We start from the raw sequence: 19,813 nt of genomic DNA, 5'->3' as shown, positions 1-19,813 counted from the left end.
ATGCAGTATAGTTTCACATAGTAATTTATGATCCTGTTTTAAGTTAGACAGACAGTATGTGTTCCACAGTTAGCAACCAATTTTTATAATTGAAACTTGGGTTGCACCCAATACGAAAACAGTCAGTCAATCACAAATGAGAAGTAGACCTACTTTGCAGAATGAATTGAGAAGCAGCCATAGGAACAACAGTCCATCCATCAACAACCCCCAAGTAGCTGATAAATGTAATAGAACCTAGGTGCAACAGCTGTACCAGATTATGCACAGTAACTTGTTTGCAGTTCCTCACATCCTCAATGACAAAACCATGACCTCAATTCTCAAATACATGACATTCCACCCCTGCATGCAACTGTAGGCTCCAGTGTTTGCCTATTTCGTAATAAATATAGCTTTACAAAGTCTACAGTTAGTCACAAACAGCTGATTTCCAAGTGACAATTTGAATATACAAGATGATAACAGTCATTATTTACAACTGTCACACAGATGAATATATCCATCCTTTAAAAATATTGTTATTGCATTCACCAACAAAGAAGAATATATTTCAATGAGTAAAATTTCAATGGTCATTGAATTTTTTAAATTGCCTTATTTGACTGAACAAGACAATTTGAAGTATAAAACACAAACTTACAAACTACCTGTATAACCTCCGCAAAGCTTTCCTATATGATGGTGTCGGCACGAAGTTCAACCGTTCATATTCAAATTTTGTTCGAAAATGATACAGGCTGTGTCAGAAACTTGTTAAAGAAAATTCACAAAACAATGTATACGAGAGGATCAGAAAGTAACACACAATTTTTTTCTCCCCTGGTATTGCAGTGAATGTTGCAACTTCACGACGATGTAGTTTGAAGTTTGCACCACAGATGATATTTTGTTTTCGTGTGCAGCTCTAGCGAGAGAAGCCTGAACTATGAAATAGACATGCCGTGCACGTTACTGTCATCAATTTGTGAAGAGTAGCGAAGTGTAGTTTTATGCCTGTGGACCAAAGGGAACAAACAGAGTGAAATCCACAGGAAAATAGGTGGCATGTATGGGTATGGCTACCCAGACCATAGCAATTACTCCAGATAGTGTGCATTCTTCTAAGAGGGCCGTGTGAACCTTTATGATTCACCACATTGCAGGCAGGGTCCCATGAAGAAATTTTTGGCCAGCTAATGCTTTGCAACAGATGAAGAAGTGAAATCAGCAGTCCACCGATGGCTGTACTCAAACAAAATGGACTTCTACGAGCAGGGCATATTTAAACTGGCCCCATGATGGGAGAAATGTGTTGAGAACATTGGTGAGTATGTAGAAAACTAGGTAAGAGACGTATTTGTGATTTTTGTTTTTGTTTTGTTACCAATTAAAACATTTTGGTAATGAAATTATTGTGTGTTGCTTTTTGACCTTCCCTCATACTTCTAGGATGGTGAATTGAGACATACAAGCAAGCTGGTGAAATTTCTGTTCACATCTGCTCTCTTAATTTGTGAAAATAGAACAATACTCGGTAAAATAAACAATCTAAATTTTATCAGTACTTACTTCACATTGTTCTCCATTGTCACTGTTGCCTTCTTGCTGATATGCAATGTTCGATTGGTCTTAAAAAATTTCTTTGTAGGATCTGGAGGAGGAGTTGGAATTTTTTTAGGAGATGGTATCTTTTTTGTGGGAGTAATTTGTGAACTCTGTGAAGCTGTGCTGGGGGCTCCCCTTAGTAGCTGTTGTGAACCCTGCTTCACCAAGGGAGTATCAGAGAGAGCTTTAATTCTGTCACTTGGCATAATTTTTGGTATCTTCGGGAATGGTTTTATTGTCACACTTTTTTTCTTAGGTTTAGGTTTTTTAATACCATGTCTTACACCTACATTTATTTCTCCAAGCCTCATTCTCTTTGATAGTTTTGCTTTCTTTGCTTTTGGCTTATTCGAACTTGTGCTGCGGTGTCTTTTTGTAGTTTCTATACTTGATGAGCGACTTCTTTTAACGCCTCCAAAGAAAGTAAACTTATTACTTGCGATATTATTTTCAGTAATTGTGGATTCTTTATTATTGATTTCTGCTCTGGTTGATTTATAGAATGATGTGGGTTGAATGAAAAGATCAGAATTTCTAGTTTTACTTGTTGAGACCTCATTTTCTTTATTGTCACTGCTCAGGTACTTCACTGATTTTATTTGTTTAACAGGTACTTCCACTTCACCACTATTGCTACTACCATTTATATCAGACTTGTTTTTGTCAAGGATCATTGGTTGCACTGCAGAGACATCCGCTCTCTCACAATCTAAAACTTTTACTTTCGGTGAACATTTCTTATCTGATTTTGACGAATGTCTTAGGGAGAGTGAATTGAGAAATGAGTCAAACCTGGACATTCGGGAGGGCATATTGTCATCCAGAAATTTACTTGGTGAAGAAAGCAGAGAGCCACTAATTTTCGGAGGTGTATCCAGTATCCAACGTGGAGAGTGGGGAGGAGAGCTATATCGATCAGGAGACGAGTAAGCTGACACATCTGACCTCTTGCTGGGAGTGAATGCAGAGGGACTATTTCCAGGATTTTTTGGGGTTTCCAGTTGCCTTCTACTAGAGGGTGTTTGTGAATTGAAAATAATCCGCCGCCGCAGTGACCTGGGCGGTGTGATTTCAACAGCATCCATTCTTCAAGTGTAGTACTTCAAAAAGTCACAAAACCTGAAAAAGGAAACAGAAAACAAAAAGCATAACAAAACACAGAAAGTTACTCAAAGAATACACACAAATTTAAATCCTAAGTGTATGAGTGTAACTTTGAACAATAACAATCTTAGACATCAATGCTAACTGACAATTTTTATTCATCTTACATATTAAAGAAATAATAGCCAACAAAAATACCTCATACCTATATTGTATTAACTAGTTATTAACAATACCAGAGAAGGAAAGTTGCAACTCCCCATATAGCCGAGATGCTGAGTCATGATAGGCACGACAAAAAGATTCACACAATTATAGCTTTCAGCCATTAAAGCCTTTGTCAGCAGTACACACACACACACGCGCACACAAACGCAACTAGCACACACATCTGCAGTCTCAGAGAGAGTGTGGTTTCAGCTCTCTCAGACTGCAGACGTGTGTGTTAGTTGCGTTTGCATGAGCGTGTGTGCGCATGTGTCTACTGCTGACAAAGGCTTTAATGGCTGAAAGCTATAATTGTGTGAATCATTTTGTTGTGCATATCGTGACTCAGCATCTCTGCTATATGGTGAGTAGCAACGTTCCTTCTCTGGTATTGTTACATTCCATCCTGGATTTTCCATTGTTTAACTAGTTATTAAGTCAGCAAAGAAAAAGCACACAATATTAAATAATTTCATTTTCAATTTAGTCATGACTTTCAATGTTACCCCTCCCTTAGCCTACAAAGACATCACATGCTGCACCACCAAACTTTGTCACACAGGATTACGAATTCACAAAACAACAGCAATTTTAATCAAAATGACACAAAATTATCTTTCCATAGTGTCAAATTATCCACTAGCCATTTATTTTAAGTCGTTTCATGCAAGATATTTGGATCAGATGCATAATCACTCAGTAAGGCTATAGGTGCAAATCCACAGTGTACTATACTACCAAAGACAATGAAACCACATTTAAAAACTTGAAAAGTTGCTCAATTCATATAAAATAAATTGTGGTGGCTATAGCCTACATTTAGGTACTCTACAACACTTCTTTAACCAAAAAACTGACGCTTCTATATTCACACATACAACAAAGCAATGAATAAAACACATACAAAAACTCAGGCAACAGAAGTAAACACAGAAACCCATTAATACCTGCTGAATACTACTGGAAAGTATGGACCTTTCTGACATAAAATTTCTAACCCCTATTAGCACCGCACCTATCTAACTTGGTGCCAAAATGAATCCATTTTCTGAATAAAATTTTAGAAAAAAATCTGATGAATAGGGTTTTTTCATATAACTCATCAGTATGATTATTAGTCATTTATTCTCTTTATCAACGAGTCAGGAGAAGAATATTGTGAGTAATACAGGCAAACAGAGCTGTGACAATGTCACAAGATATTACTTACATACGACAGTGATAGATTACTAATAAAATAAGACGTAGGACACAGACACTTTAAGAGAGGGCAGCAGGAGGAATAGTGCAGATCAAGGTTCCCACATATCTACAGCCCCCCCCCCCCCTTTCCTCTGTACAGACAACACAAGAGGATATCAAAAGAGGAAAAAATCATTCAAGTATAGTGTGTTTGATAAAGATAAATAACACATGAATAGATTTCAAATATAAAGAGGTAAGATTTGGAATTTAAGCCACGGGATGGGTGGAAATTCTCTTAAATCACTCTTGGGTAAGACTTTAGGTATGTCATGTCTCTCCCCCCCCCCCCCCCCAACCACCTTGTACATTGCCTACTAAAAATGAGTAATTTGGGAAGTTAAAATGCTGTCTCCATGCACTATAGCATCAACTATGATATGTGGCAATGACATCAATAACTTCTCTACTGTGTAGATCAGATGATTCTCGACATGACTCAAGGTTGGTTGGTTTAAAAGTTGGGGGGTGGGGGGGGGGGGGGGGGGGGTGTGTGAACCAAACTGCTGGGTCATCGGTCCCTCGTTAAAATTAAAATAATTACACAAGGGTGGGAGTAAAATAATCAAGACATACAAAAAACAGCTGGAAGAAAGGAGAAAACCACAAGAATGACAAGGGAAACAAACACTAAAACAGGGGAAAAAGCAACATCTTGGGCGCCACCGAACCGTAAACCAGACATCCACAGTCAAGGAAGGATCGAACAAGGGCTCTGTAGAGCTGCAGCAACGTAGAGCGCTCTGCACCCCAGCTGGTGCTGCTCAGGCAGCGGAGGGCATTGTGGTGCTGCCAGCACTTCCACTTCAGCGGACGAAGGTGAGGTAGCCAAGTCAATTTGTCATCGATATGTCTCCACTACAGTGAGTGGATCGTAAAGTTATGGTTCTGGATGAACTGTGCAACGCCACTAAAAATAGAGAGACACTCAATACGGTGTCCTGCGGAACGCCACCCTCCTGAATACGGGGGGGAACTATGGGAGACACCAACTTTAACACGGAAAGTATGGAATGACAGGAAGTTTTGGATAAAAATCGGGAGAGGGGCCGGAAACCCCACTCGTACAATGTGGTAAGGATATGATGTTGCCATGTCATGTAGTATGCTTCACTTAAGTAAAAAAGAAAGCAACCAGATGTTGGTGTCTGGAAAAGGCTGTTCAGATGGCAGACTCTAGGGATGCAAGATTATCGGTGGTAGAGCGACCCTGGCGGTAGCCACCCTGTCATGGTGCAAATAGGCCACATGTCTCCAGGACCCAATCCAACCGCCGACACACCATACGTTCCAGCAGCTTACAAAGAAAATTGGTGAGGCTGATGGGCCGATACCTATCCACATCAAGTGAGTTTTGACCAGGTTTGAGCACCAGAATGATGGTGCTTTCCCGCCATTGCGATGGGAAGATGCCATCACACCAGATCTGGTTGAAGATGACGAGGAGATGTCGCTGTAGTCAGACAAGAGATGTTTAATCATCTGACTGTGGATCCGATCTGGCCCAGGAGCTGTGTCGGGGCAATGTGCAAGGGTGCTGAAGAGCTCTCACTCTGTAAATGGGGCTTTATAGGGTTCACTGTGGCATGTAGTGAATGAGAGGACTTTCCTTTCCATCCGCTGTTTGAGGGTGCAAAAGGCTGGGAGGTAGTTCTCTGATGCACGGGCTCGAGCATAGTGCTCGGCAATCGTATTTGCATCTGTAGATAACACGCTATCTATGTTACTGCCAGGTACACCTGTTGGGATCTGGTACCCAAAAAGACATCTGATCTTCGTCCAGACTTGGTAAGCTGACGTATGGCACCCACTGATCGACACGTACTTCTCCCAACACTCCTGTTTCCGTTTTTTTACAAGCCGGCGAACACAGGCACGTAGCTGCTTAAAGGCTATTAGGTGCTCTAGGGAAGGGTGCCGCTTATGTCGCTGTAGAACTGGCCAACGATGCTCTTTAATTGCCTCAGCGACTTCCGGCGACCACCAAGTGACTGTCTTTCGCCAGGGGCACCATAAAGAACGAGGGATCGCCTTTTCCACCACAGAAACAATCTTTGGAGTCACTGCTCAATGACAACATCGATGGCACCATGTAGGAGAGATTCAGCGGTGACAGTAGAGGTGAAGCCTTTCCAGTCTGCCTTGTTTAAAGCCCATCTGAGTAGGCATCCATGGGCATGACGCTGGGGGAGTGACAGGAAGATGGGGAAGTGGTCACTAACACACAGGTCATCATGTGCTCTCCAGTGGATAGATGAGAGAAGACCAAGGACTGCAAACGGAGAGATCAATGGCCGAATATGTGCCATGTGCCACACTGAAATGTATGGGGGCCCCAGTATTTAAGAGGTAGAGTTGAGAGAGTAAATTTTTGACCTTCTACCTCTGCCAGTAAGTATGGCACCACCCCACAAGGGGTTATGCGCGTTAAAACCTCTCAAAAGTAGGAAATGTTCAGGGAGTTGATCAGTCAGTGCAGTCAATGCGTTCAGGGGTACTGCACCATCTGGAGGAAGATATATGTTGCAGACACGTCCAGCAACGTCCTTATCCTGACAGCCACAGTTTCAAGAGCAGTTTGAAGGGGCACAGGTTCACTACATACTGAGTTCAGGAAAGACACAAACTCCACCTGACACACTATTATAGTCACTACGGTTCCTTGATATCCCTTATAGCTGCGGAGGGCAGGGGTCCGCATTGCTAGGAACCAGGTTTCCTGGAGGGAAATGGAAAAGCAGGTGTAAAGTTTAACAGTTGCCATAGCTCGGCCAGGCGGTGGAAAAAACCGCCACAATTGCACTGGAAAATTATGTGATCGTGAGACTGGGAAGGCATGAAACGCTCAATGAGGGAGTCTATGCCTTAGTGTCACCTGCTGCCACCAGATGAGTACCTGTGCGATCAACATCCATTGTGTCTGAGTCCAGGGAGATCTAGGCCCTCAGCAGACACCAGAATCTCCACCTCATCCTCAGACACAGAGCTTGTAGGTAGTGCTGGTGTGGGTGCCACTGCAGTGCCTTGATTCTTAGGGGGTCTTTTTCTTTTTAGGTTTCTCTCAGTGCTCCTTAGGTTTGTCCAGCTGGGAGGGCTTCACTGATTCAGTACCAGGGACTGAAGAGGACCGTGAAGCCCTACCACCAGCTACCTGTGGTTGCTTCAGCCACTGGTGGGTGTCAGCTTTGCCACTGGTAGGAACCTGGGAAGGGAATGACCCAAGGGATACCTTCCTGGCAAGAGGAGCCAAAGACGACTTGCGCTTCTTTGGCTGGTTGGGTGGGGTATTGTTCCTGAAGTAGGTTGTGCAGGAGCAACAGGGAGGTAAGTGCCCCCCACCAACAAGGGGGGCAGGTGGAGTCTGATGGCTCAGAGTGAACTGTACGTGGCGGAATGGAAGATGGTAGAACCATTGTTGTAGTGGCTGCATAGGTTGATGTCATATGCACAGGATGTAGCCTCTCATGCTTTCTCTCAGCCTCAGTGTAGGTCAGTCGGTCCAGGGTCTTGTATTCCATTATTTTTCTTTATTTCTGGAGGATCTTTCAGTCTAGCGAGCGAGGCGAATGGTGCTCTCTGCAGTTAAGACAGATGGGAGGCGGGGCACAGCGAGTATTGGGATCTGAAGGACATCCACAATCCCAACAGGCGATGCTGTAATTACAGCGGGAAGACATATGGCCGAACTTCCAGCACTTAAAGCACCGCATCGGGGAGGGATATATGGCTTTACGTCACAGCGTTAGACTATCACCTTGACCTACTCGGATAATGTGTCACCCTCAAATGCCAACATGAAAGCACCGGCGGCAACATGATTATCCCTCGGACGCCGGTGGAGGTGCTAGACTAAATGGACACCTTGCTGCTCTAAATCTGTGCGCAGCTCATCGTCAGACTGCAAAAGAATGTCCCTGTGAAATATGATACCCTGGGCCATATTTAAGCTCTTATGGGGCGTGATTGAAACAGAAACATCTTTCAGCTTGTCACAGGCAAGTAGTGCCCATGACTGGGTAGAGGGTGCTGTTTTGATCAAGACCGACCCTGACTGCATTTTGGACAAGCCCTCCACCTCCCCAAACTTGTCCTCTAAATGCTCCACAAAAAACTGAGGTTTCATTGACAAGAAAGATTCCCCTTCAACTCTAGTACATACGAGGTACCCGGGTGAATAAGCTTTACTGCCATCCTTACCCTGGCGTTCCTCCCATGGTGTGGCCTGTGGGGTGGGGGCGATTTGGGGTTGCATTTCTTAGCATTGAAGTTAGATCTTGACCGCTTAGAGACTGATGGTGTTTCACCACAAGCGAATTGATGGACTACGCTTCATCGCATGTCATCCGCCCTGATGCTACCCACTCTCACCAAGGAGCCTCCCTACGAGCACCACCAAGCCGCAACAAAGGCGGCCTGGCAGGATGGCCATTGCCGGGAGTCCCGATGCCCCAGGGGGATGAGAATCTACCCCTTGGCATACGTGGAGAGTTAACGGCGCAGGCATCAGCAGAGCAATCCCTTTGTGGTCAGGGGGCTACAACCAACAGGGTACATGGCGGCCCCACTACAATGGACTGGCTACCGTGCTGGATATCAGGCGCAAACGAGCTAAGAAGTCCCTTACAGTTGACAGCGCAGATAGCGATACTGCACAGAGGAGGGAGGAAAATGCATCCAGGAGGGTGACCTCGCCCAATAGCTGGAGAATGAGCGGAAGTGCAGATTCAGATCGACGAAAGATACGAGAGGTCTCAGTGCATGATGGACACTATACACCATGTAAGGCACCGTTCCCCAATTGGCTCGCTCTTCAGGAAAATTTTGAAAAATTAGATAAAAAATCTACTCACCAAGCAGTGGCAGAACACAAAAACAAGACTGTTGTAATTGGCAAGATTTCAGAGCCAGTAGCTCCTCCTCCTGCCTGAAGGAGGAGCCACTAGCTCCGAAAACTTGCCAGTAGATTTTCTATCTATCCAATTAAATAATTTTGTCAATAATTGATTGTTTTCATTGTTAGATTAGAAAATATGTACTTTTTAGGTCCAAATGATCAATAATGCGGAGATCCTCCAGGATGTAGAACATGTCAGAAGAACAATAATACACAATAGATATTTACAATGAAAAACAAATACTAGTATGCTAATGTAGCTTCCACAGATCCAAAGTAGAATTATTGTCATGGATGCAGCATGAGTCAAAAAACTTTTGAACAAATTTTCATTCATGAGGTAACGAACATTGAATAGGAGAATCATTTTATAACACTTATTTACAATGATCACATTCTGCATTCAATTTGTACTAATATTGTACTAATATTCACATTATTTTTCAATATTACCTCTTTTTACAGCTGCTGGATAAGTAACTGAAAATGTCTGATCCTGAATAATGGACAACTTTCTGGACCAAAGAAAGTGACTTTACATCTTTGTGAAGATTATTCTTATTTCTAGTGTTCATTCCATGAACGGAACTGCTCATTTGAAAAAGATATAAATTTTTAATGACAAATTTCACTAAGGAAAAATACATTGGGAAGCAGTAGTTTTATCAATGGTCCCCTAAACAGGCCTCTGTAGGATGTTCTTGGATTCACACCACAAATAATTCTTACCCAGAAGACATTACAGAAATAAACACCCTCGTATCCTCTTTGACAACATTCGCATTGCAAATAGAGATTGGCTGAGGCACTTCAGCAGTTCTATAGGCAGTGTAGTCCCTGCACACTACATCAGACAGCATTTGTCTCTCTCCCCAACTGTACAATACTATTCCCTTTCCCATCCCCTCCAGATTGCTGCTTACATCCATGTGATGTTGCATTCTGGCCTGAGATGCTGGAGTTGGCAGTCATGTGTCTCAATACGATCCATGTCGACGAAGGATGCGGGAGGTTCCTGCGCATGGTGGACACTATGCGCCATGTAAGACACCCATCCCCAATTGGCTCACTCTTCAGGAAAATTTTGAAAAATGGAGGTCAAACCCTGCACTATGAAGACATTCACATGTTGCTTTTGGTCACAGCCTTCATCAAGGAAGATGACAAGACACACACACAGACACACACACACACACACACACACACACACACACACACACGTGTCTTGATTTGCAATTTATAGCAATTTTTGTATCATCTGCAAACAAAACAAATTGAGCATCTGGTAATGTAACTGATGAAAGGTCATTAATGTACACAAAAAAAACCAAGGTCCATAAAATGGAAGCTACATGTAATTAGTTTCCAGTTGGATGATGCTTGAGAGCTAAATTCATGTCCCTTACCTAATGACTGATATTGTGAGTCATACAGTCAAAATACATTTGACAGATCACAAAACGTACAAGTAGCCTGTAGTTTATGGTCTAGGCTACAGCTTCTCCTTGAAAGGAGCAAAGCAACTGCCTCTACTTCTTGGTGGAAGCTATTGTTCAGAATTAATTTGGTCAGATGCCTTCCAAATTTTGTAAGATGGAATTTTGACTGGCAGCACAGCCATTGTGAAAGCTTCTTTAGGTAATGTATCCAAAGAGTCAGGGCCCAGGAAGCTGATGTGGCATGGTATTCACAGCTTTTTGGAAGTCCAGCAAAACTCTGAAAAGCAGACCTAACACATGAGTGGGGGTATCAGTATAAGGCTATGTAGTCATGGAGGATCAAACACAACCTATAGCAATAAATATTAAGGTTTATGTGATACTTGATGCCACACTGAAGGTCTTTTGTACTTCAGGGGTTGGTTGCTGGTGCACTGGAAAATGGTCCAGTAACAGGGGCGTTCTGGTCTAAAAAAATCTTAACTGCATAAACAATTAAGACTTTAGAGGTGAAATACCTGCTTCTATAAGGAGACTATCAACAAGGCTCATCCCAAGAGCTCCACTTGCAAGGTTGACTCCACTATGGTGGGTAGGGTCCAGTAGGCTTAAAACAGAAGGTGCTACTGACATGTACATGATACATCCTTGTCTAACCAAGAACTAACAGGTGGCAAAAATTTACTGGAACTTGTTAATCTGCTCCCCATGACGTGTTTCTAAGGAGCTGTGGGGAATCTAATTTCTGCACACAGAGTGTATCGAGCTGCTCTGCGTGCAATAATGTCACCTTGTGATCAAAGTCTACCACTTCCAGCTGTAGGTTATCCAGTTACAATTCAGAGTGAAGGAGGTCACATCTGTAACTCTGCCAACGCATCTGACCACAGATCATGTAGGCAAAAACTATGTCAACGATTTTGGGCCCACACCTCACATCTTCTGAACTGCCATTTATCAACCAAATCCTGCCGAGCATATTGCTGCAGAGTTATAGAACAGACAGAAGTCACTGATATACAAGGGTGATGATCCATCTAGTTATGCAACAGTGGCAATTGTGTCCACGGTAATTACAAAGCAGGTAGCATTCAACACTGAACCCTATAGACATGTTGATTAATAAGAGCCACTGCAACCGTAATTCCGAACTGGGCAGGTTTCAATGTCTGTACTATGATACTTTCTGTCCATCGAGTAGGAGAAACTGTCTTGCCAAATCTTGTTAACTTTCACTAGGATAATGTTTTTGCTGTTATCACTAATGTAGTGAAACTTTTTGTTGTTAATTGTATGTGGGCCTGGGGAAGTAGTAGTGCCCTGTTGAATTCCCAGTCCAAAAAAAGGAGCATTACAGATTTATCTGGTGGGTGTTAAAATACAGAATACTACATTTTGTTATGATGTATAAAGGGGCATTCAAATGAAACCTGAGGCACTAGTGTAAAGTAACGGTAACGATTTTATTAACTCACAAATGTAGTTATACACAGTAAACACACTCAAAAATAGTCGCTGACACTGTTGGCACATTTACCCCATTGCAACACTATCTGGTCGATTCCATCCTTGAAGCTAGTAGGCTGCTGTCAGATACAGACCTGCACCCAGTCACACACTTCGTCGACCGTTGCGAATCGATGTCCGCGAATAGCATGTTTTAGAGGTCCAAACACATGAAAGTCATATGGTGAAAGATCGGGACTGTACGGTGGATGTTCCAGTGTTGCCTTCACCGCATTGGCAGTGTGTGGGTGGGCATTATCATGTAGGAGGATAATGCCACTGGACAACATGCCTCTGCGTTTCAACTTGATGGCTTGTCTAAGGTTCTGTAAAGTGGCTTCATAATGCTGGAATGCTGGGCATTGATGGCAGTTCCCCATTCCAGGAACTCGACAAGCAGTGGGCCCTTGTGGTAAAAAAAAAGGACATCATGACCTTACCAGAAATGGCGTGCACAGCCTTCAATTTCTTTGGAGGTGGTGAAGTCACATGTTTCCACTGCTTGCTTTCTGGTTTAAAATGGTGGCACCATGTTCCATCACCTATGACAATACACAACAGAAAGCCGTATTCCTCCTCATGGTAACGTTGCAGATGACTCAGACAGCGTCATTCAAGTATTGTGCTGTTCAGCAGTCACTTGGCGGGGAATCAACTGCGCACAGATTTTTTGAAAGTTCAAGTGACGATGCATTATGCTAACACCCAGTAACCGATGGATCTTGTCCACAGTGATTCTGCTGTAGTCCAAGACGAAAACATTCACTACCGCAACCATTTCCGATGTGATAACACAATCAGCATCGTTTTCCAGTGACTCGTGCCCCTCAAGGAATCGTTTGCGCCATTCCACAGCACCTGAACTACTCAGACTGTACTCACCATACACAGCCTTTATCCATCGATACATTTCACAGCCTCCAACTCCCTCTGACACCAAAAATCGAATCACTCCTTGTTGTTCCTGCTCACTCCACTGCGTGTTCAGGGATAACTTGTGTGACCACCTTCTCTTTGGCGCGAAACCACACTGGCGCTATGCAACATCAAACAGAGCGCAAGCGTCAGTCTCTCTAGCAATACATGCCACCATACACACAGTTATGTGTGTGTCACACAAAGTGCAAGGCAAAGGTAGGCGCACTGACCAGGTTTTATTTGAGTGAACCTCATTGATGTGACTGAGTAAATTTTGGGTAAAAAATGTCTGTAGTTGACATTTCGGCACGGTATGTCACCAGTAATTCGGTTATATCAAAAAGATTCATACAAAGTATTACTGGTAATAAAATTTTAGATATTGTGGATGTGTCAGAATGTCTGTCGATACATTGCATTTGCATGTATGTTCACTGAAGTGACATGTTGTTCCCAACAATCCTGTTATTTTGTTGTTTGGCAAAATAAAGAGTTTTTGCTCATAAATATTTATATCAAACTGTATTATCAGCAAAGCCGTGTTTCCTTTCCCACTGGAATTCTCATTGGCTACTTTTGATGGCCTCAGCTACTTCTCAAGATCACCATGCTACAGACTTCTAGGAAAATGGTCTAAAAATGTAGAATAATGAATTATGTGCTGTGCGGGTGATGATAGCAGTTATTTCTTGCACTATCTTCTCACATTCTTTCCTTGGGATATTACGAAAAAGCTTTAAGAGGATTATCCACCCCCATCAGGGCGTTTGCAATTTTAATCCCAGAAGGATCTGAGCTTTTCCACTAATGGCTAGCACCCAAACATCCACAGCTGAATAAATCCATACAGGAAAATGATCACTAGTCCACTACCAACTGACCACTGAACAGTGAGCTCATAAAAATCCTTCTGCTGAACTGAAATGTAGCTAGCCTTCCCTTTCAAAGAAGTGTGGTCTGTGAGAACCATGTTCAATGTAAACGGAACCCTGGAGCAATCATTTACAGTTGCACATGGCATATTAAATGCATTAAATTCCCAAGATTGAGGAATAGGTGGATGAGCTGCCTAAGAAGAACCACAGAGCCCCTATCTGACATAATGGTATGTATAAAGAGCACACTGTTCTTTTCTGTAACTCATACATAACGACAGTAACTGCTAGTTACACGGTGGTGGAGAGACCCCACAGATGGTAGGCACCAAGGTTTTCAAAAGAATAAAAAATACCAGTCTGAATTACAATTTATTTTCTTTCTGTTGGTAGTGACCAATTCTGTTACAGTAAGCGTCGTCAGACAAGATGCTGACATAATTCTTGGTAGTACATAATAGCTCTGAGCAATAGCTCCCCACGTGGTCTGGTTAAATTCGTGTCTGGCGACAGTTATGACCGAAACTGGTCACCACCCATAGACCAAAAATAAACTGATTTAAACCAGTAGTTCTTATCCTTCTATTAAGAAAAATGACATACTGCTAAAACTGCTTCCCAATGTTTTCCTCTTCATGGAGACCGCAGGCCCCTAGGATGGGAGAATTGCCTTCTTTACAATGTTTCCTTTAGATTATGGCATAATGGTCTTGTCTGCACAGGGAGATTAGATTCTTCCGCATAAGCCCTGCATTCATCCATAATACAAGCCACTTTAATGGTAATAAGCTTCTCCCATTCAGTGATGAACATAAGATGATCGAGGCTGGTCTCCTTGGGCTTAGCAGCACAAGACGTATCTGAATGGCAATAACACTCCAGGTGAGCTGAATGCCCTTGTATCTCTCAAAGAGACCATCACTTGTTTGGCTGGCAGGTCAGCAACAATGATGCACTATGTCAATTGTGTGCCAAAAGGGACTTTTCAAGATGATGATGATTATAATAATAATAATAATAATAATAATAATAATAATAATAATAATAATAATAATGAGCGTATGGCATTGGTGGCCGGGAGATCCCTCGCGGGGCGGTTCGGCCGCCGCTCCACTAGTTCTTTAACACCACTACGGCGACTTGTGAGTGAATGAGGATGAAATGATGCCTTTCAAGATCTTACTTGGACATGGAGTTGGCAGACCGTGACAGAGACTGCAAACTACGTATTCTTCTGGAACGGTTTGCTATGTCAAGAGTGTCATTTATAGTTCAGGAAAAGGGAGAAGACAGTTACAGACAACTAATTATTTTAAGATGAAGAATCTGACATGCCTAGAGCAAATCTTGCATGACTGCAAGAGGAAGAGGGGATAAGGATAGATATACACAGTGGGACATTCCTATTACGCCCGATGTGAGGCACTGCAATGTCTGCTGGTGGCACAGGCTTTCATGGCCAATACTTATGATATTGCTGGTATTTGTTTTACTAACAGACTGTAGCCCAAGGCGTAATTCTCTGGCTTGTGAGGATGCAGGTACTTTGACAACACTGATTTTTCAGAGTTCCAAGAGAAACTTCATTTTGGCATTTGTGCATCAGATCTATGATCACACAGAGTCAGCACTGCTCCGAGAGCGGATCCATCACGTGCGACGCAACCTTCCCTGCAACAAGCTTCACAGAATATGTTGGCACAACTCTGCACTCTTAGGCAGTAGTCTGATGATGTGAACTAACCGTTGCATGGATACACATGAACAGCTCAGCTTGCTGAGCTTGTTCTAATACGGAACTGCTTTCTGAATCATTAAAAGCATCCGAGGTCTCCAGCACTGGACAACAAATCGCTGGGCAGACAATTGTGCCTTGGACATGGCCCAATGCCCATAAAACAAATATCAGCAATACCACATAAAAATTTCTCAGTTTACTTGCCATGTTAAATTCGGATAAAACTATAAGCTTTCAATGATTGCCTCAATCAATGTCGTCAGGGACAAAGACTCAATGTCACGAATTGGCGAGGCTTCTAGTTTTATAGCTATAGGACGTCACCTGATTGGCTGGATTAGATCATGATGACAACAAGGAATGGCACATTCTGAGTTTGGATTACATCTTGATGACAACAAGGAATGGCACATTCTGAGGTGATGCCTCTACGTCCACAGATGTTTTGTGCACTCTTGATCCAGCATTGCTTGCAGCACCACCCCTCTCATCATGTGGTAAACTGCAAGCAATTTTCCCCAGTGCTTTTTCTTTATCAAGTGGACACTTAAGTGGATTGCTAAGTGCATAGCTAGTGTGCCTATTTAAGTTGTTTCCACAAACTCTAATTTCAACTGCTTCCCTGATCACAGAGTCCCAATAGGTCGATGCATGAACCATCATATTCAGGTTTGTTAAAAGAAATGTGGTGCTTATTTAACACGCTGTGTACTACAACTTCTGATTAATCCAAATACCTGTGTTTAAGATAACGCTGTTGCTCATTGCAGCGATTGGCAAGAGTCCATATAGAGTGTCCCACATAACTTTTGCCGCACACAAGGAGTCTTATAGATTCCCATTACTCTCAATTTGAGATTATATTTAACTGATCACAACATTTCTTTAAAGTTTATGAGTGGATGGGAGGCTGGTCTGACTGACTGCTTAAGACCACCTATCTTGCTAATTGCTGCAGCACAGAATGAAAGCCACACTGTGTTGGTTCTCTCAGCTTGTTTGAAGAGAGTTGCATCTTTTGTTTCCTCAATAGTATTGATCTAATATCACTGTCAGAATACCCATTCCTTCTGAACACCGTCATCAGGTGGCCAGTCTCAGAGCAGGGATGGTCCTTGTCCAACTACAATCATGCCTCTGTGTAGAAAGGTGCTCTTCTAAGCTGGACTTTGAAAACTATGCCCACTGAAATACAGATCTGTAGCATTTGTTTTCTGTACACAGAGTGGCAGAGTCATCGATTCAATTTCTGTTCGACCAACAGATCTAAGAAAGGTAACTTCTTGTCTCCGCCACGACCACAGTAAATCAAATGTTATGATGTCAACCAGTCAAATGATCAATGAACTGCTGTAGAATCTCAGTGATATACAGCAAGATTAAAAATGTATCGTAAACATATCTACAGAAGCAGCATGGCTGGAAAGAAGCACTGTTCAAGGCCCGTTCTTCAAAATCTTCCACGAAACAATTAGCTGAGGCTTTACCAACTCTCAACCAAACTGTCACCTTCCAAACTAACCTGGGCCTCGTGCAAAGTCTGTCACCACAACCTCTTCATTTTTTTTTTGTATCACATTCGCCAATTTCGTCAATTCACAACCAAACTGTTCCTTTCATTTTTTGTCCTGTCCCCCACATTCGTTGGCTTTGCAAAATAACAACAAAACTGTGAGTACATAAAACAAAAGGTGATGTGACAGAAGCCATTGACATTGTCAGGTTCCAGCTCTCGGTTGTGGTATGAGTACATCTGCAGAGCGCAAGGTACGTGCGTATCCACTTGCTGTTGGCTACGGTCAGTCACATTCAGGCTTCTGCCTTTGGGTGTAGTGGTGGCAGAGAATTTGGTGCATTGCATGGTACTCCCCAGATGTCATTTGTTTTTGCCCACGGGTTCTGCTTCTAAGGCACCTCCTGGTGCACCTGTTGCGGTGGATCCACGTTCACAGCAGGGTGAGTAGTGGCTAGTAACGCATTTGCGTTGCTCGAGGCGGAGGGCCTATGAGAAGACTGGCCGCCTTGCCTCGCCCTTCCACCCTGTGAGTGAACAGGTGGCCGCTCCTTCAGCAGGGTCCAAGCAGGCACGGGGAGAAGTTTACTGTCTACAGGGAGCTCCAATGTTAGGCGCGCTATGAGGCCCATTAGGCAGATAGCGTTCAGGGCTGGAAAGAAAGCAAATGTGCATTCGTTACGTCTGCCAGGAGGTGGGGGGGCTCATCCGATATGCCTGTGGCTATTAACTGAGCACGGTGCAGTTGTGGCTCATGTCAGCACCAACAAAGCCTGTTGCTTGGGTTCTGAGGCGATCCTCAGATCGTAGTACCGGTGACTGGTGGAGGTGGTGAAGACTGCTGGCCTTGTGCACAGGGTGAAAGCAGAGCTCACAATCTGCAGCATTGTTCCCACAGTTGACTATAGTCCTTTGCTTTGGAGCCGAGTGGAAGGTCTCACCCAAAGGCTTCGTCGACTGTGATGGTCTTGGTTGCAGATTTCTAGACCTGCATTATCATGTGGGGATTTGTAGGACTCCTTGATAGATCAGAGGTGCACTACACAAAGGAAGAAGCTACTCGGGTAGTAGAATACTTGTGGAGTGCAAATAAGGTTTTTTTTAGGCTAGGCAGTAGTTTGAAGAGCTTCAATAAACAATCGCCAGTCGATTCACAGCATGGGAAGTCACACAATGTTCAGAATAAAGACACTTCGACTTTCACAATTTTATCAGGAAACAGTTGAAGTATTCGTAATAAAGTTCCCAAATTTACTGCCCTTCAGGGAAGTTCTCGTGCTCAAATTATCCTTGGGGCAGAGAGCTGGCTGAAACATGAAGTGCAAAGCTCAAAGACATTTAGCGAGGTGTGGAATGCATATTGGAAAGACAGATTAGAGCCCATGGGAGGGGGAGTGTCCATTGCAGTTGACAAAAATACTGTCTCTATTGACAGGGTGTATACGCGGACAGTGGGAAAAATTCCCAGATTTCCCGGTTAAAAATACACTTTCTCCCTGATGAAAACACACTATTTCCGTGTTATTAAGGGACAGTATATATTCCCTTGGAACTGAAAAACTTATCAATCCTTTGAATGGTTATATTTTTTTATACACGGGCAAAGAATTTCCCGGTATTTTAGAAAACGAAATCAGGGAAAAAAAAATTCCTTTTGGAAACATTTTTGATGTGCAGCAACATGTACGCTGCATATTTTCGTATTACAAAAGTATAAATTTGAATTCCACCAAACGCCGCATGTTACTTTCCGAACCACTGTAATCGAGACTGCGATCCCGCCAGCCCATAACAGCAGATATTCAGACCCCAAGACGTGATGTAGTCAGTTAATAGCAACATCACTGTTAAGTAGTGTGGATACACAAACAGGAAAAGTTAATGTTTTAAATTGATATAAATAGTGTTGCTACAAGAAAAGCAAAGCTTTCACATATAATATTGGTCTCTAAGGTTAATAAGATGCAAGAGAAATAAAATGCAAGAGAAGCTAAGCTTTCACACATTATTTGTGTGTATTACACTTTAATGCATACCACACAAATGTGCCAGTAAAATTTTTAGCTAAGTCCAGTGACTTGTCCTCAAAGTTTTCCACAAATAAATTAGCTACTGCAGAGGAGAGAGAGCTTCCCATAGCACATCATTTTGCTCATGACATGAATGTCTGATCTTCTGGGCTTGAAATAATTCTAAATGGCTAGTCATCAAACGCTCTGATTTAAGAAACTCATCGTACATTCTCGCACATAGTTCAACTTGGGTAAAAGGAAATTTACTTTGAAAGTAACACTTTTCAAACCACCATTTGCAATATTTTCCCGCAACCTGTTAGAAATAGGTTTGTTTCAGCAGCCGGCAGAGAGTGCCAGATAACAGGCGCCAGCTGCTATGATGCAGGAAGCTCGTATATTCGTACGTGTAAAACATTATTCATAAAAGAAAACAAAGACATCAGAGGATACTCCAAGAGCATCAGAATTTCGTGAACCATACTAAAATGACAGATTTAAAGTGCATACTTAAAGAGCACATTCGTATGTCCAGATTCCCATTGACGAAGGCCTTGATCTGATATTAAGCTTTTCAGTGTGGGTTCCAGTATGTCAATTTTCTTGGAGTACCAGTACTGTATTAACTCAATTTTGATTCTTTATTATGGCATAATGCCATACGTACTAGAAGATGAAAACGTACACTTCAAATGCAGTGAGCAGTTGAAATTAACCAATAGTGTGGAACTAAGCACTTAGTTTCAAACACATTGACTGCCTCAGCGTAAAAGATCAA

At 42.7% G+C, this 19,813-nt stretch overlaps 1 protein-coding gene across 2 annotated transcripts in view; it reads right to left on the bottom strand.

The window, feature by feature from the left end:
* LOC124802509 (N-acetyltransferase eco) overlaps positions 1-19,813 on the bottom strand; it is a 67,344-nt gene that overhangs the window by 33,427 nt on the left and 14,104 nt on the right. For both annotated transcript variants that reach the window (XM_047263342.1, XM_047263341.1), the window contains exon 2: positions 1,552-2,706. In XM_047263342.1, coding sequence (XP_047119298.1) covers positions 1,552-2,672 — 1,121 coding nt within the window. In that variant the 5' untranslated portion in view covers positions 2,673-2,706. The remainder of the gene's footprint in view (positions 1-1,551; positions 2,707-19,813) is intronic.

This window comes from Schistocerca piceifrons, chromosome 6, assembly GCF_021461385.2.
Source record: "Schistocerca piceifrons isolate TAMUIC-IGC-003096 chromosome 6, iqSchPice1.1, whole genome shotgun sequence".
Classification (NCBI taxonomy): Eukaryota; Metazoa; Arthropoda; class Insecta; order Orthoptera; family Acrididae; genus Schistocerca; species Schistocerca piceifrons.
Note: the sequence above shows the minus strand (reverse complement) of the source record. Positions and strands in the feature narration are given on the sequence as shown.